At 55.4% G+C, this 24,252-nt stretch overlaps 3 protein-coding genes across 3 annotated transcripts; all 3 read left to right on the top strand.

The window, feature by feature from the left end:
• The first annotated feature begins 93 nt into the window (after positions 1-93).
• On the top strand, positions 94-2,591 carry HOXA11 (homeobox A11). The gene is made up of 2 exons (XM_049893924.1): positions 94-941; positions 2,359-2,591. The coding sequence occupies exons 1-2, from the start codon at positions 227-229 to the stop codon at positions 2,589-2,591; spliced, it is 948 nt and encodes a 315-aa protein (XP_049749881.1). The 5' UTR covers positions 94-226.
• An 8,448-nt stretch (positions 2,592-11,039) lies between these two features.
• On the top strand, positions 11,040-13,513 carry HOXA10 (homeobox A10). Its single transcript, XM_049893706.1, has 2 exons — positions 11,040-12,009; positions 13,219-13,513. Exons 1-2 carry the CDS (start codon positions 11,040-11,042, stop codon positions 13,491-13,493), a joined length of 1,245 nt encoding a protein of 414 aa, XP_049749663.1. The 3' UTR covers positions 13,494-13,513.
• A 6,414-nt stretch (positions 13,514-19,927) lies between these two features.
• On the top strand, positions 19,928-21,922 carry HOXA9 (homeobox A9). The gene is made up of 2 exons (XM_049893669.1): positions 19,928-20,561; positions 21,633-21,922. Exons 1-2 carry the CDS (start codon positions 19,985-19,987, stop codon positions 21,869-21,871), a joined length of 816 nt encoding a protein of 271 aa, XP_049749626.1. The 5' UTR covers positions 19,928-19,984; the 3' UTR covers positions 21,872-21,922.
• Positions 21,923-24,252: the final 2,330 nt, after the last annotated feature.

Raw genomic sequence — 24,252 nt, 5'->3', positions numbered from 1 at the left:
GAGGGAGGGGGGGAAAAGGAAAGGGAAAAAAAAGGCCCGGACTAGCTCGCAGCTTGTCAATTTCAACATCGGGTCACATGACCAGCACCTCCCTGCTAAGGATGGGGATAGATTTCCACGTCAGCTTACGTCTCCAAATTTCTACTTCACCGATCCGCTTCAAAGAGGCAGCTGCAGTGGAGAATCATGTTAAGCTCGGCTACTGCGGAGAGCCCAAGGTAGCCCAATGATGGATTTTGATGAGCGTGGTCCCTGCTCCTCTAACATGTATTTGCCAAGTTGTACTTACTACGTCTCGGGTCCAGATTTCTCCAGCATCCCTTCTTTTCTGCCCCAGACCCCGTCTTCGCGCCCAGTGACATACTCCTACTCCTCCAACCTGCCCCAGGTCCAACCCGTGCGCGAAGTGACCTTCAGAGAGTACGCCATTGAGCCCGCCACTAAATGGCACCCCCGCGGCAATCTGGCCCACTGCTACTCTGCGGAGGAGCTCGTGCACAGAGACTGCCTGCAGGCGCCCAGCGCGGCCGGCGTGCCTGGCGACGTGCTGGCCAAAAGCTCGGCCAACGTCTACCACCACCCCACCCCCGCCGTCTCGTCCAATTTCTATAGCACCGTGGGTAGGAACGGCGTCCTGCCACAGGCTTTCGACCAGTTTTTCGAGACGGCCTACGGCACCCCGGAAAACCTCGCCTCCTCCGACTACCCTGGGGACAAGAGCGCCGAGAAGGGGCCCCCGGCAGCTGCGGCGATCTCCGGGGCGGCGGCGGCGGCGGCGGCGGCGGCCACCGGCGCGCCGGCAACTTCAAGTTCGGACAGCGGCGGCGGCGGCTGCCGGGAGGCGGCGGCGGCGGAGGAGAAGGAGCGGCGGCGGCGCCCCGAGGGCAGCAGCAGCCCCGAGTCGTCTTCCGGCCACACTGAGGACAAGGCCGGCGGCTCCAGTACGTATAAAGGCAGCGCCCTGCGCTTTATGAAAGGGGAGTTGGAAATCTAGCGCAGCACCGCTGTTAAATTTTTATATGCTGTTTTATAAGCATATAAGGTTTATGAAGGGCCTTTAGGTTTCCCCCAACAAAACTTTGTTATAAAAGGCAGGATCACGTGGCGAGTGCTGAAATTGGCCGTGAAATACCCACGGCCAAGGCATGCCTGCAAAAAAAAAAAAAACAACTCCTTTTTTTTTCGCCTTTTTTCCTTTCTCAGCTCCCAAGCCCGGCAGCTCGACCCCGCTCGGGGCCAGCTCCGGGCTGGGGAGCCGGAGGTGGGCGCCTGTAAATTCCCCCTGCAAGGGTTCCTGGAGCCTTTGAGAGCGAGGTAATCCAGCATTTTTATAAAAGCCATGTGTTGCGCCGGGAACCTAGTGTCGGCCGAGATTCAAAGGCATCGCTGTTTAACGATGGCGCTAGGAGCGTGTTGAACAGATAAAGTAGCCCGCTTAGCTTGAGCAATATATTAAAAGAAACAAATTAACCCAAAGTTGGCCTTTTTGTCCAAAGGAAGCCATTTTCCTCCGGCGCGGTGGCAATTACGTGCCGCCTTCTGTCTAACTGCGTGTTACTCACAATTGTTATTCAATCTGTCAAAAGCGGGTTTTTAAAAAATGTCTTGTGGGGTTTTTCTTGAAAAAAAAGGAACAAGCTGAACCTGCCTGCAGCTTCAGAAGGCCCCCCTTCCCTCCACCATACCTAAAAAAGCACCCCTGCTCAGCCTGGCGGCCAGGGTAGCTGTGTGGCAAACTATCTCAGGGAAGGCCCAGGGTCGGGGCCTTCCGCCACCACCTCCCTACCTCCTGGGAGCCCAGAAGCTGGCCAGAGGAGGCAGGAGCTGGTGGCCTGGGCTCAGGCTCGCCGCTGACAAAGACCCGGCAGCCTCCCCAGATGTTAACCGGAGCCGAGTAGTCATGGCTGCAAGGCGGTTAAGACTGCGCCTGGAGCTGCCTTTACTGCCCGGGAACTGGCCGCCCAGGTGCTAGAAGGTGAAATTTCGGCTAGCGGCTGTTTGTTTAGTCTGGTGGGGCGGGAGGCAGACAGCAACCCCTACACCGCTGCTTTGAAAGGGGCTTCGGTGGAGCAAACTCGCCCGTTGCTGTGAAGAGCCTTCATTTCTGCTCTGGGGGCAGCAGAAGCACCTTCCCTGGGGACCTATCTAGGGAGCTAGCTTTTCTCTAGGGCTGGCTGAGCCTCTGCCTGCAGCCTGTCCCCAGTCGGCAGTAGGAGCCTAAGTGCAGGGGTCTGGGGAGACCTGGAGGGGGCCTGAGCAGGGGGTGCAGTCCCTGGGGCCAGAATCTTCTCCTTAGTCTGGGCTCTGGAATTGCAGCCCCCAAGCCTGGCTCACCCCTGCCTCTTTCTCTGTCCACAGGTAGCCAACGCACCCGCAAAAAGCGCTGCCCCTACACTAAGTACCAGATCCGCGAGCTGGAGCGCGAGTTCTTCTTCAGTGTCTACATCAACAAAGAGAAGCGCCTGCAGCTGTCCCGCATGCTCAACCTCACCGACCGCCAAGTCAAAATCTGGTTTCAGAACCGGAGAATGAAGGAAAAAAAAATTAACAGAGACCGTTTACAGTACTACTCGGCCAACCCTCTCCTCTAAGGTCCCAGCCGCCTGGGAAGGGGTGGGGGGGCTTCGTACACTGAGATTACAGGCAGATTTCCCCCCTTGACAAGGTCAAGCCAGACAGTGACTTTTGAAGAGAGGAGGTGTGCAAAAAAGGGGAGGCTAGACAGAGCTAGGCCCACAGGAGGTGGCCTGGGACTTGCTTGGGCATTCATGATTAGGATTCCTAATAATTATTGGATTGAAAGAGTTGTGCGTCAACTAGAATAAACGGTTTGGGACCCCTGGTGGCTCACTGTTAGAGCTTTCGGAGTTTGGGGCTGGGTGTGGTCTCCACCTGGGACTGGGCCCGCTGTCAGGCCCCCCAAAGGCCGACCCCCACCCAGGACCCTCCACACAGAGCCAGCCCACACCCCAGGACCCCTGCATCAGGAAGCTTTGCACTCCCTGAACCCAGTTCAGCTCCAGGACAGGGGCAGAAGGAAAGGGGGGGGGGATCCTCAATGCCTGGTACTGGGCTGAGGAATGGCAATCAAGACTGTTTTCCAACGCCAATGTGAAAGGCGACTGGACTAAGCAGTGGATATGAGGTGGGGAGAGAGCTGCAGAGCCTCAAAGGAAAAAAAAAATCTACTATTCCAGGTGGTGGTAGTGGCTCTCTGCCCCACCAAGCCACCCACTGTCACAAGCTAGAGCTCCTACCAGCCACCTTTTATGGCCTACCTGGCTTTTCTTCCTACCAATCCAGGGTCTTGTCCTGGCCTGCCATGGAGGCCCGAAACCTGGTGGGTCTCAGGGCAGACCGTTACTGAGGTAGAAGACATCGAAAAGCCAAGAGACTGTGTCCAGGCCGCCGGAGTTTGCTTTCTGCAGGAAATGCCTGTGGAGAGCAGCAGTTTGGCAAAGTCTCCGCCACACTTAATTGAAACTTGGATTTGCTCAGCGTCCGGCAGTGGGGCAGCAGGGCCTGGCCAGGAGTCTCCGGCTATGAGGGGCTCAAGTCCCCCCAAAGACCCTGTTCCAGCACTGCGCTCTGTCCTCCATGAGCCCAGAACTGCACTTGGAAGGTTCCAGTGACCTCCCAAGACCCGAGCGGTTTGGATAATATTTTAAAAGATAAATATTATATTATATATATATATTTCCCTGCAGGAACCAAAGCGAATTTAAAAAGATGCAATGTAGATGGGAAAAAAAAAGATGATGAAAAAAATATTTAAAGGCTTTATCTGTTTACAGTGTTCCATGGTTAAGCTCACTCACTGCTAAGGATATTTGAATGTACGCTTCATACAGGGATGGTGTTCAAAGACTTGTAAATAAAGGAACCCTAACCTATTTTGTTTGAATTTTTTTTAAGCATTCATTGATTTCCTTTGGGATGTTGGTGGGGCAGGAAGAGGGTGGAAAATGGTCTTTTTAATCTCTTGCTACATTTGTAAAGTGTTAGAGGGGTGCTCAGAGGGAGTTGGACCGCCAGGGCTGGGGACCTTGCCGGAAAGCCAGGCAGCCTCCCGTTGAATCTCCTCTGTCTGCCTGGGTTAAGAAATGTCTTGTGGCTCTGTCTGTACGGGAAGTGTTGGCCTGTCCTCCACTTTCGCCCACCATGTACATCGTAGCATGTATACAGGCGACGGAGCACAAGGAAAATAAAGAGGGTGGAAATTTGAGTGTTGGGTTCTGGTGTGACATTTCTCTCCTTGCTCACATTTTACTGCCAAATGTCCGCCTTCCCAGCACCCCTCACCAGTAAAGGGGCAAGTTACCAGGTCTCTGAGAAGTGGGGAGGTGACTGAGGAGGGTTTTAGCTCCAGTAGAAGCCAGACACAAGGACAAGGTGGCTGGCCATGTCTTTGTGGGAGGTGGGGTGTCCCAGGGACAGGATACCTCAGGGCCTGGAATGTGGGGCCTTATTCCCCTCAGACTGACCCCGAGCCCTGGGAGAAGGCCTTGGAGCCTGAGGCAGAGGATGGGTCTGACCCCATGCTGGGCTGGCTTATCTCAGGATGGGAAGGCCTGAAGCAAGTGGAACAGCTCTGGGGTGCCCTTGGGTCCCCTTCAACAAGAGGGAGGCCAGTCTGGGTACCAAGGCAGAGCAGACTCTCAGGAAGGCTTTCTCCCCAGCTCCAAGATAAGCCGGGCTTTTCTCTCTGGGGAAAGAAAGATGCCGGTTTGTCTCTTTGTTTGCTGCCTTTGAACTTCTGCCTTAAATTTGGACATCACCCATAACCTTGAGGAGCAGGGTAGAAAGGCCAGAGCCTTTTGTTGCCCACCCTACCCCACCCTCTCCCTAGCCACCCAGGCAGCGACCAGCGCTGCAGGCAGAGAGAGCTGCATTCGGAGAGAGGCCCCAGACCCCAGGCCCCGTTCTGTTTATTTGTTTGTGTGTTTGTCTAACTGGCGCGACTGGAGAAATCGAGCTGAAAGGGGAGTGGGACAGACCCTGAGATGAATGTCTAGATTGATAGACACACAGAGACCAAACAAGGGCCCTCCTGGGGGGAAGGGAAGGAGCGAGCAGGGAAGACTGGGATTTAAGGAAAGACTTCCTTTGGGATGGTTAAAGATTAACCAATGCCTCATAAGTTGCTAGAGAGAGTCTAGCCAGGAGGACTGCTCGCAGGCGAACGGTGAGAGGGCGCCAGTTTGATTTCCGAGCCCAATAAAAGCCCATCCTCCGATGGCTGTGACAATGTGGTCGTAAACCCGTCTGGGGCCGGCCAATTTGCATATTTGGAATGCGCCGCTATAAACCCGGCTGGGGTTTTGCAGCAATTTCTTAGATGTAAAAATGAGATCTCAACAGCAGCAGGCTGGGCACATTCTCTCCCTCTCTCTCCCTCTCTCTGCCCGGAGCTGGCTTCCCTCGCCGGGCTTGGAGCTGGAGCTCCGGCTGGGCCTAGGCGCGCAGCCGCCACGAGATGGCGCACTTCCGATCAATGTCAAAGCCGCCGGGGAGCCAAGAACCCCAGCGCGATTCTTGGCCTTTGTTCCCTTCTGATACTAAGAGCAGCACGTTACATTATTTCAGTTGTCCCGCTCCCCTTCGTTTCAAAAAAGAGGGGCTCGCCCTCAAGAAGTGGTTGGTGTGGTAATTTAAAGCAACGCGCCTTTACTAGGCCTCGTGGGCGTTGCGGTGCAGAGAAGGCAGCAGCTGTCCCTTGGCAGTGATTTCGGAAATGTGTCAAGGTAAGAGGCCACAAGTTTAGTAATTTCAGTTTGGCTGGGGCGGGGGCGTGGAGGTGGCTGATGTCCGAGCAGGACTAGGCAACGCGGCTGGGTTTGTGCGCTTGGGGGTGACGCAGTAGGCTCCTAAGTTGGGAAAACAGGGGAGGCCTGAGCGGAAAAGTTGACGATTTTAGATCCGTGCGCCAGCACCTCAACCCAAGGTGATCTTCCGATTTTGTAGAAAAATTCAAATGGAATGAGTCCGGATTGGGGGGGGGGGGACGTCAGGTAAAAGGGTCCTGGTTGTGCTGGAAAAGGAGTTTATGGGGGCGAAAAAGGGGGGGGGGAGGAGATGGCGGATTTGGAGAAAACAAAGTTTCTGCCCTTCTATTGGAAACAATAGCTCAAGCGGGCTTACTTCCTGGGTCAGACATCCGGGAGGTGGCTAGTTTGCGACTAGGTGCCTTCCTTAGGTCTGTTGGTCTGCTTGGGGGAAACTTTTGTTTTGAAAAAGGCCAAATCCGAGAAGGCGCGTTTTATTTTTGTCTGAAGCCGCAGTTGGTAAATACCTACGCATTTTCAAGAGCTTGCACCGAGGATAACCTCTGATCGAGCTATCAAGCCATCAGTGTTTTCATAAACGAAGTTTTAAATCATCATAGTTCACTTATATATTTGGGGGACTGTATTCCAATTCCCTTTCTTCCATATTTAATTTTTTGTCCTAAACTTTTCTTCTTTCCTTTCATTGAAATATTCTTTTCCCCATATATGCAATGTATGGGTGAGTGGGGGCAATCCAGAGAAAGTAGGTATTGCCTTGTGTGTGTGTGTGTGTGTGTGTGTGTGCACACGCGCGCAAATTTTGCCTATCAAAAGCCGTTGGCCTTTGTTCACCGCGGGCTCCCGAACTATGTCAGGATAAAGGCAACACGGGCAAGAGTGGGTGCCACAAGGTAAGCTGCTCTCTGCAGCCCAAGCCTTCCCTAAATTTCCAGACAGATGCCTCCAGTTTCAAAGCTAGCCCCGGTTTACTGTAGATAGGACTAAGGATATTGCAATTCAGGGAGTGTGTGAAAAGACACCCCAGGAGGAAAGGGCCAGCTCAGTCGTTTGATTTAGAAAAAAAAAATTTTTTTTTAATGTGTCGTTTAGGTATAGATTGCACCCGATCAATTCAAAGTAGACAGGCACATCAAATTTCCCTGGAAATGTCAATGTTCTTATAGATGAACAAGAAAAGAATGTCATTGCTTAGGAAAATTTGTCTAACTACAGGGAAATTCTGCTGCTTGAATCGCAGAAGCCCTGAAATTTGGTTAAAGCCGGATATGTAGAAAGTGTTTATTTTTCCTCTGTGGGCCGCAGCGTATCATCACAGTCCACAGAATCACCCGGAGCCCCGAAAGCTTTCAGAGCAGCCTCCAGATACAAACTGTTTACTGGCTATCTCAAACTCAGGGCCTAGTATTTAAAAAAAAAAAAAAAACCTGTTTCCTTTAATAACAGTTTATTATTTCTCGTCGTTTGCAAGGGCCTACTCAGGAAGAGGAGTTCACTATCAATGAACTGCAGCGTCATCCTCACCAAAGGGCTTTTTCCAGGGGCCTGGCCTTTACTTGGCTCCATGGTCTTGATGGGGTGAGGGTGTGGGAGAGTTGCCACCCAGGTAGAAATGGGCGATATTTAACCCAAAATAAAAAATAGGCTCTAGCAGCTGCGGGGTAACCACTACACAGGCCTGGTTGAGGCAAGCAGGCACCGAGGGTTTTGGTCAAAGGCATTTGAGGACTAAGAAGAAATTCAGCAGTTGGGAGGGAGGGAGAGGGGAAAGGAGGCAAACGGCAAGAAGGAGAGAGACAGAGTGGGCAGAAGCCGACTCAGGATGCAATTGAATCCTTTTTCTTAATTTGGGGGGGGGTCAGGAAAGAGGAGGCAATCGATAAATGGAATATTTTATTGAGGAAGCTCACACCTCGGTGTTACAGTCTAGGGAGCTTGGAGTCTTGGGACCGTTCTGGGATGCTGGTGACTCCGAGACCGCCGGGGAGCGCAGCGGCGTTTAACTTGAGCTTCTGCTGCATCGGTATCCTCTTTCCTGAACCAGCGGCTGCCGGCCAGTCCGCGCCGGGGCCCCCCAGCAGCCTCTCACTGTGCTCCCCTCTCTGGAAGTGGGGGTGGGGTGGGGCTGCGGTCCTTGGCCCGAGATGCACCCCCCCGCCCCCGCTTACACATTCTTGTCTTTAGTAATGGAAGAAACAGCTCAAATCCAGCATCTCCGTTTGGTTTATTACACGGGGGGAAAAAGTCACGCTGGAGAAAAACATCTGGCTCTCCCCAAAGGCGGGTGAGGACCCAAGTGCCAATGCCACGGTCTGCAGCAGGCCTTCCAGTTCTTCCACTCCTCAGCTGGGGGAGCCTTCTCGTGGCACATGCAGTACCAAGCTGACATTTGTAACCTTGGTTGGCACGTGTGCACTCTTGGTCCTGGATCCCTTTCAACCTAGAAGCCCATTTGGCTGCCCTGCAGGGCCCTAACGGGACCAGGCCTGAGCGGCCTACAGCGGAGCACTAAGCTTGTCCTACCAGCCAATTTGGTAGGGTGGCTGAATCTCAGGAAAGTATGAGTTCAAGGGCATCTGGCACGCCCAAGGGGAAAGATTTGAGGGGTGTGCAAACCCCTTGAAAATGATGAATTCTATTGTGTGAATGTGCAGATGGCATTTTTCACAGTATAGGAGTAAGAAATTGTCTTATATTTTCTAAAAGGGCCCCAACTTCCAAAAAAGATTATGAAAGACAGGTTTAAGTCGTTGTCCTTCATTTTAATTTCGCAGGCCCCACCACCTCAAACGTAATCCCTGACGGCCATTGGCTTTTCTGGAGAAACCTGAGGCCTGGGGTGCTGCTTTCTGTGTTTAGCTCCGAGGAGAATGGGCTCTAGGCCCCAAGTTCCCGCCAATTGGCCAGCCAGGGGCTCATTTTCCTCAAAGAACCATCTCCACTCTAGGGACCCACTTCCCACTCTCCAGAGTTTTTCCGAGAGGAATGGGCGATGTTGAGGGGCAAAGCCTCCTTCTCAGTCTGTGACTTTGTGGCATTTCTCGTTGAAACTGCTAAGCGCAGCACTCTCAGCCAGTTCCACCCGCTTGGTGAACTAGATAAGGACGGGTAAGGGTGCTCCAAGCATTTTTGAACTCAGGTTAGCGCACCTCATGGACCTAGCCGCGTAAGAATTTGCCTTGGCCTGGTGCGCGGGAGCGATGTGAAAGAGAAGGCGAGTTCACGATCTCTCCGCGCAGACCCGATGACTTGACCCTCGGCGGCCTCGGCTGCGCGACTGCTGTGGCCTCAGGACCCTGTCTGGTTGGAGAGAACTGGCTATCTCCCGTGCTCTTCTCATTTCTCTCTTTCTCTCTCTCCTTCTGTCCCTCTCTCCTTTTTCTCTCCATCCTCCTCTTCACCCTGAGGCTCAGTCGGTAGAGCGTGTCGTGGGCGCAGAGGTGGAGGTGGCAGGAGCGCAGAGAGCGGTGGGTGGCACAGCCTCCAGGACGACTCGCGCCGAGCAGCCGGGGTCGGCAGCGATCCCAGCTGCTTGAATCTCAGAAGCCAGAGCCCGGATCTGCGGCCAGCTCTCCTGTGCGCTCTCGGGGTTCTCTTAGGCTCCTCTTCCTCCCTTCCTCCTCAGGTGAAACTCATACAGCTAGCGACCAGGCCAAGTGCCGGACTGATCTCCCGGGATACCCGGGTCTTTTCCTGCAGCGCTGAGGCCAGAGCGTTCTGCTTCCTGGGATCCTGGCGTTCAGCAACTCCAGTCAAGGCCTCTGCAGAGGCTGGAGCTGGCGGGCGAGCAGGCCTCAGGGTACTCCGGAGAGATATAGCCCACAGTCCAGGGGCAAGGCAGCGACCTCCCGGGCTCCACTGGATCCGGCCGGAAAACGTCCTATTTCCTGAGACATGTATGGGGCCCACACTTGCGGGTTAGCCCCCGGCCTGGTCGGCCGCTTTCAGTTGACCAAGTGGACGCCTCCCGGCAGGGCCAGAGAAAAAGGAGGTCCGGTGTCCGCTGAGCAAAAGGGCCTGGGCGCAGAGCTCTCCTATATCTGGGCCATGAGCCCAGCCAGACCTCACAGGGAATGGATTTCCTCGCCGCGGGCCTCGTTAAAGTGCGCGCACTGCGGGAGTGAGGGCTGTCCCAGCCGCCGATTTGGAGGGGAGGGGGGAAGAGGGGAGGGGACAGAGAGGCAGGAGTGTGGTGACACTGGTTCTTGTCATAGCCTCCGGGAGTGTGCAAATGCCAAGGCTAAAGGCGGAAAGCCTGAGAACAATGTGACAGAGGTGGCCGCCAAATACCCCCTTTAAAGTTCTCCCCTCTGTATCCCCCCTCCGGACAAGTTAAAGACCTAAAGGGTCAACGTTTCACTTCCCTGAAATGGCCTGTGAGCACGCCAGGGGAATGCGGCTAGCGGGGTGCCTGAACCTGGCTCTGGCATAGGGCGTGGGGTGGGGGAGTCTTTTCGCTCAATGCTGCCCAGTTGCTTCCCACTGCTGACAGGAGTTGCAGGGAAAACAATCCAGGTGAGCAAACCAGAGGCTAAGACCCTAACTGAATCAATCGTTTTAGGAAGGATAGCGTTGGGGGCTGAGGGACCAGGGCCCAGTGATTGTACTGGGGAGGAACTCCTGATGCGATGCGGAAAAATTAGAAGTGGTGTGAGCCAGCTCTCAGTTCTCTCTGGATTCCCGACATTCTGAGGGTCTAGGAGGCCTTGGAACCGGGTCGAACACATTGGGAGCCGGAATCCAGACCTGGGGCAAGCTGCAGGTCCAGGCTGAAGGGGAAGAGCTTGAAGCCCCGACGAGGCTTCTCAGTGGTCAGAGCGCCCCAGGGGCTAGTGGTCTGTTCTGTTTCAGGGATGAGGGGCACCCAAGGCGGACAGGGTGTGCACGATAAACACGCCACTTGTTAACTGCGCGGGGGCCCAAGGGCGCGTCAAATAGACCCCTGCCTGGGGACATAAGTCCAGGAAGGGGCGGGGCCAAGCCAGGGGCCAGGCCCCCACCATCCAAGTTTGGGCAGCCCCCAGAGCTCCCGGCCTTCGGGCCGAGGTGTCCGGCGTGCATCTCTTGGCGGCTCAATACAGATTACATATTTATATCAATCGCGGGCTCTGAGGGCGCCCTCTGAGAGCGGCTCTGCGCCTACGAAACCAAACTGGGAGTGGTCGCGCGGAAACTCTGGCTCGGGATTGGCTGCGGGCGCCCGCCGTGGTGCGGGGGGATTGCTAATCGTATTCAGCATGTTTTGCACAAGAAATGTCAGCCAGAAAGGGCTATCTGCTCCCTTCGCCAAATTATCCCACAACAATGTCATGCTCGGAGAGCCCTGCCGCGAACTCTTTTTTGGTCGACTCGCTCATCAGCTCCGGCAGAGGCGAAGCGGGAGGCGGTGGCGGCGGCGCGGGGGGCGGCGGCGGCGGCGGCTACTACGCCCACGGCGGGGTCTACCTGCAGCCTGCCGCCGACCTGCCCTACGGGCTGCAGAGCTGCGGACTCTTCCCGGCGCTGGGCGGCAAGCGCAATGAGGCGGCGTCGCCGGGTAACAGTGGCGGTGGCGGCAGCGGGGGCCTGGGTCCCGGGGCGCACGGCTACGCACCCGCGCCCATAGACCTGTGGCTGGACGGGCCGCGGTCGTGCCGGATGGAGCTGCCCGAGGGCCCACCGCCCCCGCAGCCCCAGCAGCAGCCGCCGCCCCCGCCGCAGCCACCCCAACCCCCGCCGCAGGCCACCTCCTGCTCTTTCGCACAGAACATCAAAGAGGAGAGCTCCTACTGCCTCTACGACTCCGCGGACAAATGCCCCAAAGGCTCGGCCGCCGCTGCCGATCTGGCCCCCTTCCCGCGGGGCCCGCCGCCCGACGGCTGCTCTCTGGGCGCCTCTAGCGGGGTGCCAGTGCCGGGCTACTTCCGTCTCTCGCAGGCCTATGGCACCGCCAAGGGTTACGGCAGCGGCGGCGGAGCGCAGCAGCTCGGCGCCGGCCCGTTCCCCGCGCAGCCCCCGGGACGTGGCTTCGACCCGCCGCCCGCTCTAGCCTCGGGCTCTGCGGACGCGGCCGGGAAGGAGCGAGCCCTCGAGTCGCCACCTCCCCCTACGCTGGCTTGCGGCGGCAGTAGCGGCGGGGGCTCGCAGGGCGATGACGAGGCTCATGCGTCGTCCTCAGCCGCGGAGGAGCTCTCCCCTGCCCCTTCCGAGAGCAGCAAAGCCTCGCCCGAGAAGGACTCCCTGGGTAAGCAGGGCGCGCCAGAGGGCTGCAGTCAGGCGGGCAGACAGACAGGCAGACCCAAGAAAGGGAAGGAGCAGAGAGCCAGGAGTCCGTGCAGCAGCCGGTTGGCCTTGGCCCGAGCTGCAGGCAGGCTGACCTTGTGAACTTGCTTTTTAATATTTGGGCGTGGGGACACAGTAAAAATTCATGTCAGGCTTAGCGCCCCACACCACGAAGTCCTCCGCGCTGGTCTGAGTTCGCCCAGGCTGAGGGTTAGGACACATGTGAGTTAGCCCCCTCTTGTGCATGCCCTTCCCTATGACCCGGAGGACACCAAGCGGTGGTCCAGTCCCACCCTGCGCGGCGCGGCCCACGCGGGGGGAGGGGGAGGGAGGGAAAGTGGCTAACCCGCAGATAGCGCGGCTGTTTGTAAGGCATCCAAAATAAGCAGCCGCCAGCGCCAATAAATAAGCCCATTAACCCGCGAAGTTCGAGTTTACGATTCCCCATGCTTTTTTCAAAGTTGCTGGAGGGGCGGGAATCCTAGTGGTGGGGAGAAGAAAAGGCAAATCCAGCCCGGACACCCGGCCCAAGCTGAGAGCCAGAGAGGGGCCATTTCGCTTCCTCGCTTCCGGCTTCCCCTGGAACTCGGCATCGCCCCGACTGCATGCCCCTGGCTCCTGGAGAGATGTGAAGGAGGGTCCTTGATCCCAAATCTGATTTTGGTGTCTTCTCCCTTGGCCCAACTACGCCCTTCTTCCCCTCCTCACCATGCCTTGGGCAGCCAGGGAAATAGGGTGAGACACAGCCACGCTGCCAGCTCCCATTCCAAGTAAGCACCCTGCGCCCCCAACCCGAGGGCTGCAGGAAATGCTGTCTGCCTGCCTTAGGGCGAGAAGCAAAGGATGCCCTTAAGTTCAAGATATGCAGCCAGCCCTCCTGGGCGTTTGTTCTGCAAGCGCCGGCAGCTTTGTGCTGAAACAGGTGTTTGGGGAAAAAAAAAAAAAAGTGGAGGAAAATGTAACTGGGGAGGTGGGAGTAGGCTGGAGGCCCACTCGTTTTTTCACTTGCTTTTTGGAGGAACTGCTTGTCCTCTGCAAGCCAAAGAGGGCATGACCCTCTCTCTGTGACTTAGGGCATCCCTCTTATGGGAGAGACATCCCGAATTCACTCCCACGAGCAGCCTGCATAGCCTCAACCTAACCTTCCCCTCTTTATTCTCTTAAACTCCAGGTAATTCCAAAGGCGAAAATGCAGCCAACTGGCTGACGGCAAAGAGCGGCCGGAAGAAGCGCTGCCCCTACACCAAGCACCAGACGCTGGAGCTGGAGAAGGAGTTTCTGTTCAACATGTACCTTACTCGAGAGCGGCGCCTAGAGATCAGCCGCAGCGTCCACCTCACGGACAGACAAGTGAAAATCTGGTTTCAGAACCGCAGGATGAAACTGAAGAAAATGAACCGAGAAAACCGGATCCGGGAGCTCACAGCCAACTTTAATTTTTCCTGATGAAGCTCCAGGCATCGCCGTTTTTTTGTTTTGTTTTGTTTTGTTTTTTCGCTTCCAGAAAGCCGGTCCCCTCCCTCTGTCTTCGGCCTCTGTGCTTGGAACTCGCACCTGTGCCGGAGCCCATGTCCTCCCTCCCAGACTCGCCATCTCGCCTGCCGTTACAGCTGTGCAGGGCTGGTTTGTTCTGAGTTTTTGTTTCTTTGTCTGATCGCTTGGTGCTGTTTTACTTGTTTTCTGGGGGAAAAAGCCATATCGCGCTCAAATTCTATAGAGATAGGTATTGTCCTAATTGTCAAGTGCTGACTGCGCTGGGTTGGCTGCCTTGGAGGCCCACTACTCAGAAGTGGTCCCTGTCCTCCTGGCCAAGCTGGTTTTCTGGCCAGCCACTAGGCAAACCTAGTAGGAAGGCCGAGGTCCCATTCTCGGAGGTGAGGTGTCTGGCCTGAGGTCAATGGTGCGAGAAGTCACCAGGCTGGTCTGCCGGGAGTGCTGGGTTGTGTTTAATCAGGGGATACAGGCACCTGGGTTTCTTTTTTCTTTCTTCTTTTCTTCCTTGGCAAAGACAAGGGTTTACAGGCATGGACATGCAGGTTGGCAAAAGGGTTTGACTTTGGCTGATTGGGAAATCGAGAAAGAAAGATTCAGAAAGATTAAATTTTCCTTCCTCTGTAAGATATCGTAGCTTTAAAAGAAAGAAACAAACAAGACCAGGAGAAGAAAACTTCTCTTCCAGTTTCTTCAAGGTCCTGCATTACTTAACTAAATTATTTCACTTACCTCTGAATTTCCATATCTTTCTAGCTGTAGATTAATAATCTAATGTAGTTTTCTTTATACATGTGGAATTCGTGGGGGGGTTTGTCCTGAAATAATCGTTACCACTGGTAACACAAGACAAGCACACCACAACTCTCCCTATCTTGTGGAGTTTTTTTTTTTTAATTATTATTCACCTTTTTTTTTCCTGATATTCATAGAAGCCAAGCAGGGCTGGGGCAATCGGAATAGACCAGAGAAAGGGAGACATTGTTTGAATTTCCTTTATACTGTGAAGTTACATGCATAAAAGGGTCAAACCTGTAGGTGCAGAAAAAGAAAAACTATAAATACAAATCTGTATAAATGTCTATTATTATGAAAAATTGCCAATCTTGTTTTAAGCAAATGCATTCTATCATTATTATAAATGTTAGTTCTAGCTCTATTCTAATCTTAAATCAGAATAAATTAATATTGTAATGCTGCTGTTCGTGGAAAAAAAGATGATGTTTATGTTCTTATAGAAGAATAAAAGCTGTGGAATGAAGCTTTTTAATTTTACCTCTTTTTTTACTTCTTATCTTCATCTTCCACTTTATCCCGTCCACCACTTTTACAACAGGAGGACTAGCCTGCGCCCCCTGCAATTACTTTAGGCATCTATTTAAATATTACCTAGACGGTCGTAATTTGTCTGGGCCCTATAGCCCTGGTGCCCTAAGGTTTGTCGGCTTTTGTTCAGTTTTATGACTTGCTAGTATATCTGGATTGTGGCTGTCTTGGACCAGTGATCTCAGTTGAGAGAAGGGCTGCATAGACAGAGGAAGTCAAACAGGATCTTTCGGGAGCCCGGAGGAGACTTGCACAGGCTGGTTGTTTTGCGGGTCCCCCGGTCCCAGATGACCCCCAGCCTAGGGACCCGGGGAGCAGGCCGGGCCCACAGGGCGTCACTAGCGTCCGCCGCAGGGAGAAGGTGGACCCCGGCCGGGCCGCTGGGGCCGCCCCCTCCCCCATCTCGGCCTCCCCCACCTGGCGGCTCTCGGCGGGGCCACGCGTTTCCTGCTTGCCGGAGGGGGGGCCCCCCGACGAAGGGGGACGGGGGAGGGGGCTCGGGAGCGCGCGCCCCAGCGGGAGAGCAGGCGGAGAGCGAGCGGCGGGCGGGGAGTGAGCGCCGGAGGCCGTGGCCAGGCAGGGATCCCGGCTCCGGGCAGTCCCTGCGGTTTCGAGTCGCCTACGTCTGCCGCCGCCCAGCGCCAGCTCGCTCAGCTGCAAGATTTGGGAACCAGTGCGCATAACTGCTCATTCTCTGCTCTCTTCTCGCCTTCTCCCCTCCTTCCTTTTCCCTCTCTCCTCTTGCCTTTCTTCCCTCTCTCTCCCTGGCTTACCCTCTGGTTGCCGGTAGCTTCTCCCTCTGGGATGCATTGTACGGCAGCCGGGGCACGCGGTGGCGGCGGCGACGCAGTTTGGCTAAGGGCCGGGCCGGGCACGATCGCTGGGTTTCTTTCCTCGGAGGCGGCGGTGGCGACAGCGGCGGGCGAGGCAGCCCCGCACGGGCAGCACCAGAACTGGTCGGTGATTTAGGTAGTTTCCTGTTGTTGGGATCCACCTTTCTCTCTCGACAGCACGACACTGCCTTCATTACTTCAGTTGAAATCGTCTCCAGGTATCGGTGTGCGCGGGGGCCGGGCCAGGCAGGGCATCCAGGCCCAGACAGTGCCAGGGCTGCGGTGGCAACCTCGGCTTTCCCGGCGCAGGAGCCTCGTGACTGCCGCCTTCTCAGCGCTGTGCCAGCGGGCCGGCCTCCCCCACTCCACCCCCACCTGGCCGGGAGAAGGTATGATCAGGTTAGCTGCTCCTTCGCGGACGCCGTGGGCGTGGTAGGAATTCTGGGCCCCGGGCCATTCAAGGTCAGGGGCGCACGCTTCCATCTGGGGCCTCCCGGGCTCCCAGTCTGGGCCTGGCGCCTGGAACCCCGGCTATTTCCCTGGGAGGCTGAGACCCTCCAATCCTGGGTATGAGCTCAGGGAAGATCCCTTTGCTAGTGGAGACCCAGGCCCAACCAGGAGACAACGGGAGGACCGGGGCTGGGATCCCGGCCTTGTCACTTACCCTTCTCTCTGTAGGCGTACCCTCTGCTCTCAGGAATCACCTCTGACGCTTTTTCTTCTTTCCTTCTCTCCCTCCCTCCTCCTTCCTTCATCTTTTTCCCTTCCTTCTTTTTTCTTCTTTTCTTTGCACCTTCCTCTTTCCTTATTTTTCTTTCATTTTCGGTCTGTCTCTCATTCTCTTCTCTCAGCCTCCTCTCCTTCCCAAGTCGGTCTTCTGGAGGGGCCGGGGCTGGCTTGGGAGAGCCTGAGGGCGGAGTCTCATCTTTCTCTGAGCTCTCAAATTGTGGATGGGGTCTGCTAAGGAAGAGCTCCGGCGAGGCGTCTGTCGAGGGCCGTGGGCCTGGGCCTGCAGTGCCGCTGAGCTGACAAGGCCTCGGTTACGATCACGACCGAGTGGCGGCGGCCTTGCGTTCCTTCTCCGCGGTCGGCAACCGCAGCCCAGAAGACCCGATTGGGTGGCGCCCACGCTCCTAGGCGCCTTTGTCTGTCCACACCGGGGGCAGGGAGGCCTGCTTTAGCTCACTGGGGACTCGGCCCGGACCGGGACTGAGGCCCAGCTGGGCTCGGTGGAGTCTGTTCTTCCTCTGCTTGGAGCCGGGTGGGGAAGCTCCTCGGGCTCTCCAGGCCTGCCAAGAAGAGCTGGGGCCTGACAGAAATAAGGGAGCCCCGCTAGGGCAAAGGCTTAGCTGCTTGCTTGCCAGTGGCTTCTATCAGGTTCAAAATATATTAGATAAGGCACCCTTGTGTGGCCAGGTGCTGGGGAAGAGAGATAAGGGGACCCTTTCCAAGCATCAGTCTATTTAAAAAAATAGGGAAATAGGAATCCCAAATTCCAGGGCCATTCACATGCAAACTTGAGTCCTTGTTCCAAGTTGTAGTCTATGGCCAGATGGGCCATTCTCACTATCAGAAACTGAAAAGAACCATCTCTTCCCCTTCCCCCTGCCTCACACAGCCATACATGCCTTCAGACTCCTGTCCACAGAGCTGTGCTTCCCTTCCCAGGTCAGGGTGGAGGCCCAGGAACTGTTTTCATTGCACAGCCCATGGTCCTGTTATCTGAAAGGCCCACCTCGTGCTCCCCTCAACTGTCCTCTGCCATTTGCCAGGCCTGGGTATTGGGTTCATTTTCCAGGCCAAGGTTTTAGAACTCTTGGACAAGAAGGTGGCTTGTAATTATCCTCACTTTTTATTTCTTTATGTACACGCAATCCCTTCTCACTTCCAAAATAAAAGCAGACACAAAAGCCTGAATATTTTCCTCCCAAACCTCTGGGCTGAGAAACAAATATTTGGTTTTGTGTTTTTGCCTTTTTTTTTTTTTCCTTCTGAGCTTCTGTAAGGCTGTTTAACACACCACGCCTACTTATTGTTCAGTAATCGTACCATTTTAGGGTTAAAACCATTTGAAGGAACAGCCTTTTTTATTTGAAAAAGAAAATACTACTAACAATCGAAGTCTTCTTTGGGTGCAAAAAATGGAAAAGGGAGCCGGGCACGCCAATCTGTTTGCAGACAATTACAGTTAGGAGCGAGGGTTTGCTCCACGATCGATTTTCCTTAACAGAAATCTCAGAGGCCCTGAGGACTGCCGCTATTTGGGACACCTTGGGCTGCGGTGGGGGTGGGGTGGGGATGACGCGGAGGAATTTCCAGGGAAAGGAACATATTAGGGGGGAGGGGTCTGAGGCCGGCCAGGGCTGGCCACGTCGGAGTTCATTGTGTCGGCCACTTCCCTCTTCCCGGCACGGGCTGAGGAAGGGGCAACCGGTGGGTCTCCGCGCAGTCTCACCGCCTTGCTCCCGGGGAGAGCTTGTTATTTGGGGGTCCCCACTGGGAAAGGGATGTGTCTGTGTTTTTGCGGGATTACTGGGGCCGTTGGAAAAATGAAGGCAAAAAAAGGAGCTGGAAGCGCGCCTTTGCCGCGGGCCCTCGCAGCCAGGGGTGTGGGCTAATGAGAAACACACTCTTGCAGGCACAGTATTCACACGTGAATTTAATTACCTCATTTCTAGGAGTCGCTGCTTTCTGTTTGGAATTGGGATTTTTGTTCCTCATTCCAATTAACAGAGAGGCTGCGGCCTTTGTATTTAACCTGAAAGGCTCTAAGGGGAGAAAAATAAACTTCCCAACGTGGCCAGGCCAAGGGAAGGGATTAAAGTCAATGCCTTGTGTCCCTCCCCGTTTTAATTTCTAGCCCTGGACTTGAGCGGGAACCCCTCGTTTTAGGCCTTGAAACTCCCTGGGCCTGGTGGGTAACCTAGACCAAGGCGGGGGCCGGAAAGGAAGGAACAAGCCTCCCTTCCCTGAAGGGGTCATTCTGGGCCCTGGGGCCGGCCCCTGCGATCCTCCTAGTCACCGGAGCCTAAGGGGTCTCTTAGATGGGGCTGCCTTGTCGCAAACCCAACTCCAGTTCTATTGATGCTGCCAGGCGTTTCTCCCAACTCTGGTTCGGGGAGAGTGACGAGGCTTGCAGAACTCAGTGTTTGGGCCCTCGATGCTGGAGCACAGGGCTAGGTCGCTAGCCACGGCCGGCAGCGCAGGGCTCTTGATTCCAGGCTGACAAGAAGCTGGACGCACGTGTGTGCTGGGCCCCGGCCCCAGGCCCGCCAAACGCGCGGTACAACCAGACCCTCAAACCTCTCGCCCCAGTGCAGCTGGCCTTTCCCGCCCAGCTTGTTCCTCGGTGGGGTGCTTCGCTGGAGGCACAGCCCTGAATTTGGGGGCTGCCCGGATGCCCCGCGCTCCAGGCGGGCAGGTTTAAGAGCCGCACCAGGCGGTGCCCTCCTTGGAGGTCTGTCTCTGCCCAGCGCGCTTGGGCAGGGGTGGCGGTAACTCTGTTTGGGACCGTGGCTGTGTTGAATTTGACTTTTCTTGGCCGGCTGGGGGTAAACTAGCATCTCCTGGGGGACCGCAGGGATTATTTACAGGGAGCTCACCAACCAAACACAACAGTCTAATTTAACCTTTCCAAGTCCTCGTAAATTTTTGCAGCTGGGAGCCACGGCGAGGCAAACGAATCTGTTGGTCGTTCCCGACTTCCCACCAGCCTGCGTGGCTTCTGAAACAATAACTCCTTATGAAATATCATAAATATAGATTTAAATACAGTAGAGCGAGAATGCGATTTGGCTGCTTTTTTATGGCTTCAATTATTGTCTAATTTTATGTGAGGGGCTCCGCTGGCCGCACTCGCGGGGGGGACCAGCGCCTGCCTGATGGCGTGATTAATTGTGATATAAAATAGTCCTCTTAAGAAGTGTGTGTGTGTCTGGTGGGGGGGGGTGTACAGAGGCAAGGCCAGATTTGATCTTTTAATCTTCGTTGGCCACAATTAAAACAAACCTGATCGTGGAGCAGCGCGATCCCTTTGCATAAAAACATATGGCTTTTGCTATAAAAATTATGACTGCAAAACACCGGGCCATTAATAGCGTGCGGAGTGATTTACGCGTTATTGTTCTGCCGGAGGGCACGTGACCAGCGTGGCCAATGGGGGCGCGGGCGTCGGCAACTTATTAGGTGACTGTACTTCCCCCCTGGTGCCACCAAGTTGTTACATGAAATCTGCAGTTTCATAATTTCCGCGGGTCAGGCCGGGCCGGCCAGGCGCGGGGCAAGGCGATGGCCACCACCGGGGCCCTGGGCAACTACTACGTGGACTCGTTCTTGCTGGGCGCCGACGCCGCCGACGAGCTGGGTGCTGGCCGCTACGCGCCGGGGGCCCTGGGCCAGCCCCCCCGGCAGGCAGCGGCGCTGGCCGAGCACCCTGACTTCAGCCCTTGCAGCTTCCAGTCCAAGGCGGCGGTATTCGGCGCCTCGTGGAACCCGGTGCACGCGGCGGGGGCCAACACCGTGCCCGCCGCGGTCTATCATCACCACCACCACCCCTACGTGCACCCCCAGGCGCCCGTGGCCGCGGCGGCGCCGGACGGCAGGTACATGCGCTCCTGGCTGGAGCCCACGCCCGGCGCGCTCTCCTTCGCGGGCTTGCCCTCCAGCCGGCCTTATGGCATTAAACCTGAACCGCTGTCGGCCAGAAGGGGTGACTGTCCCACGCTTGACACTCACACTTTGTCCCTGACTGACTATGCTTGTGGTTCTCCTCCAGTTGATAGAGAAAAACAGCCCAGCGAAGGCGCCTTCACCGAAAACAATGCTGAGAATGAGAGCGGCGGAGACAAGCCCCCCATCGATCCCAGTAAGTGCCTCCTCTCTCCAGACCCGCCACCGCCTCCACGCCGGCCACCCGGATCTGTCGGCCGGCCAGCTTTCTCTCGAGCCTGCCTTCGCTCGCGCTGGGGGCCTCCTGAGCGGGGGCCGGGAGCCAGAAGTTGCAGTTTGGGACGTCTCGGACGGGACCCCAAGTCCGGGGAGCAGTTACGATACGGCCCCCAAGGGGCTGGGGGGGAGGGGAGGCTGCTGCTGCCGCCGCGAGAGGGGGCGGGGCAGGGCGCTGCTGGAGGATCCGAGACCCACCGCCCCTCTTCTTGCTGCCCCGGTCCAGGACAGAGATACTTTGGGTCATTCTTCGAAAGCAGCGCGGCGGAGAGAGTCTTTGTGCGGCTAGATTGTCCCGGAGCAGCGGCAGCAACGGCGGCTGGGGCAGCGTGGCCAGGGGAGCTGGGGGGAGATGGCCGATTCCCTCCTTCCCTTGCCTTCAGTCGGTGGCGGCGTAAATCCTGCCTAAGATCAGGCTACCCGCGACCGCGCTAAGAGGGTTCCCATCCCAGATTATGCAAATAAGTTGGAGAAGTGATCAACGCCCTTGCCCTTGAGGCGCCCAGTGGCGCGGGTCCCGCCTGCCCACCTCCCACGGGCTTCCAGGGAGGTCAAATAAGGAGTAGGAAGAGTAGAAGCAAAGACCAGGAAAGAGAGAGAGAGAAATTCAGAGAGAGAAAAGAAATACAGATCTTGCTACACCAATTCAGAGCAGCGTGGTTGGTTTCCCTCTAGACGGCAAGAAAGAGATCTGTTTCCAAATTTCATTCTTTACACAACGTGAGGAGAGTGGAGGAAAGAGAGGAGGGGACAGGAGGACGGAGGAGAGCCACGGAGGGGAGGGGGTAGCCGAGGTTTTACAGCGGGCGTGCAATTGTAAGTGACCATCCCTGTGTCTGTCTGCCAGGGTTCCATTGTGTCCTAGGCTCCTTCGCCTTCCCTAACCTATTCAGCGGAGTCCAGCACTTCAGCCGGAGTCCCCAGGAGGCTCCCTGGTCCCCAGCCTGGGGCGCTTCTCCCCCTCCTAACACTGTGTCTCTCTCCCCGGCAGATAACCCGGCGGCCAACTGGCTTCACGCGCGCTCCACGAGGAAGAAGCGCTGCCCCTATACCAAACACCAGACGCTGGAACTGGAGAAAGAGTTTCTATTCAACATGTACCTCACCAGGGACCGCAGGTACGAGGTGGCCCGGCTGCTCAACCTCACCGAGAGGCAGGTCAAGATCTGGTTCCAGAATCGCAGGATGAAAATGAAGAAAATCAACAAGGACCGCGCAAAAGACGAATGATGCAACGGGGGTTCATTTAGAAAAGCGAGCGAGCTAGAGAGAAGGGACTGCCTCCCCTTTCCCTTCTCCCACCCCCGCCCCAGCCTCCACCACCCCTCACAAAGCGGCTGTAAACCCCAGGCCTCATCTCCCCCCTGGCAAACCCTGCTCAGGCTGGCTCCTAGGCCTGCTGCTTTGATGGAGGAGGTATTGTAAGCTTTCCATTTTCTACAAGACGACAAAAAGGGGGCATTAGCGCTGATGGCTGTGTGTGGTAGCTTGTATATATTAAAAAAAAAAAAAAATCTACCTGTTCCAGACTTAAAGCAAAAGAAAAATAACTACCTTTTTGTAATGCACAACTGTTGACGGCAGGCTGTATAGTTTTTAGTCTGTGTAGTTAATTTAATTTGCTCTTTGTGCAGCGGAGCGATCTGCTGAGATACTTGAACACTGTGTTTTATTGTGGTAATTATGTTTTGTGACTCAAACTTCTGTGCTGGATGACGTACCGGTTGTGATTGTGGAAGCTAGAATTCAATTTGAACTCAGGTTGTTTATGAGGAAAAAAACAGTTTCATAGAGTATAGCTCTGTAGTAGAATACGTCTTTTGTATAACTAGGCTGTTAACCTTTGATTGTAAACTAGCCGTGAGGATTTCCCAGTAAAATTAAAAAAAAAAATTTTTAATAAAGGATTCTCCGGAATGCAAAGATTCATGATTCTCTCCACTTTTGAAATGCAGGCATTTTGGTCTCTACACCCTCTATTGTCCTGTCTTATCTCTTGTCTATATCATCTGTGTATTAAAGAAAAAGTACACAATCAGACAAGCTTGAACATTATTTTTACACCAGAGAAACAGTGAGTAAATGCGGAGCTGTAAGTATGTGCAGAAGGTTACTACCTATGGTTTACGTTTAACTTTAATGGGGAAAAATGAATGCTTATTGTAACGGAGTTAATTTTATTGATAATAAATTATACTCTCTGAAACCGCCATTGGGCTACTGTAGATTTCTATCCTTGATGAATCGGGGGTTTCCATCGGGCTGAACAGACACTGTATATTTTGCAATAGTTACCTCAAAGCCTACTGACCAAATTGTTGTGTTGAGATGATATTTAACTTTTTGCCAAATAAAATATATTGATTCTTTTCTATTTTTTGCGGGTCGGCTCTTCACACCTTCTTCTCCAGGACAGGGGAGCCTGGGTAGTCTCTGGGCGGGGGGCCGGGCTAGGGTGGCTGGGGACCGAGCCCAATTTTGTCTCTGGCGGACTTTTCGGAGTCCGGACCTGCTCAAGCCAGCCCAGGCGGGCCTACGGGCTCCAGGCCGGTCCGGCTGCAGCGGCTGCGAGAGCAGCCGAGGAAGGATACGAATCCCGGCGGAGAGGCCGGCCTCCCAGCTTTGTGCCTATTGGGAGGGCGCAGAGGAGCTGGGCTGGGGACCCGGGCATCGCTGGTCAGTAGAGGCGGAAAGGCCACTCTTTCATCTTGGTGCCCTAAGAAAGTCTCCAAATCCGGGCCGCAGGAGACTTCTGGAGGCCTTTCCTGGCCTGGAGAGGGAAGGTGGGGCGGCAGACCGAGAGCTGAGGGTCAGCCTCCTAAGGAGGCTCAGAGGAGGGAAACAGGAGCCCGGCAGCCCAGAGGCCTAACGTGGCCGCCCAGACAGAAATTTAGGGGTACCCAGGGGACCACAGGCCTGCGCCCCCGCACCCCTTGCATCCTGCCAGCGTGGCCCGGGGGATTCTGGACCCTGCACCGCGTGCCCCTCCCAAGCGACAAGTCCTGGCAGAGGCAGGGCCCAGGCAACCGACAAGCCCCGAAGCGCAATAAAAGAAAATGAGGGCTGTTACCCTTTATGGGGTGTAAAGGGCTGCGGGGGAACCGCCACGACTTCGGAGGCCTGAGCGCTTTCCAGATGTGGCAGGGGCGGCCAGAGGGCTCAGCCTTGCCTCCCCCTTTTCTTGTATCGCCCTCTGACCCCCGCCCCCCGAGACTTCTGTAAAGTTGGCGGTGTTTAGACGCGATGCGTAAAAGGGGAACCAGGACGCTGGAGAAGGAGCATCCCCTCACCCACCACCCCCACCCCGCCGCCGGGCTGGGACGCCCTCTGTTGTTGCAGACAGAAGGAACTTCAAAGAATGGGCAGTAAGGGTGTGCCATAAAGGCCGGGTCTGCGAACTGTCTGGAATTCGGCCCTTAATGAGTTTACAACTGTCCAGCCCCAATTAGGATTTTCCACCAAAGCCTTTTCATTTGTTTGCTCTGTCTGCTGCCGATAAAGAGGCTGCGGAAACAGCTCTCTTTTATAGGCACTGCCCCTCGGTAGCGTAGATTCCGGACTCCACGAGGCCACCCGGGGACTGGGCCCCAGCCGCCCATCGGGAGTGGGGT

The sequence above is a fragment of the Elephas maximus genome, chromosome 8, assembly GCF_024166365.1.
Source record: "Elephas maximus indicus isolate mEleMax1 chromosome 8, mEleMax1 primary haplotype, whole genome shotgun sequence".
Lineage (NCBI taxonomy): Eukaryota > Metazoa > Chordata > Mammalia > Proboscidea > Elephantidae > Elephas > Elephas maximus.
The sequence above is the reverse complement of the archived record's forward strand: the minus strand, read 5'-3'. Positions and strand labels throughout refer to the sequence as shown.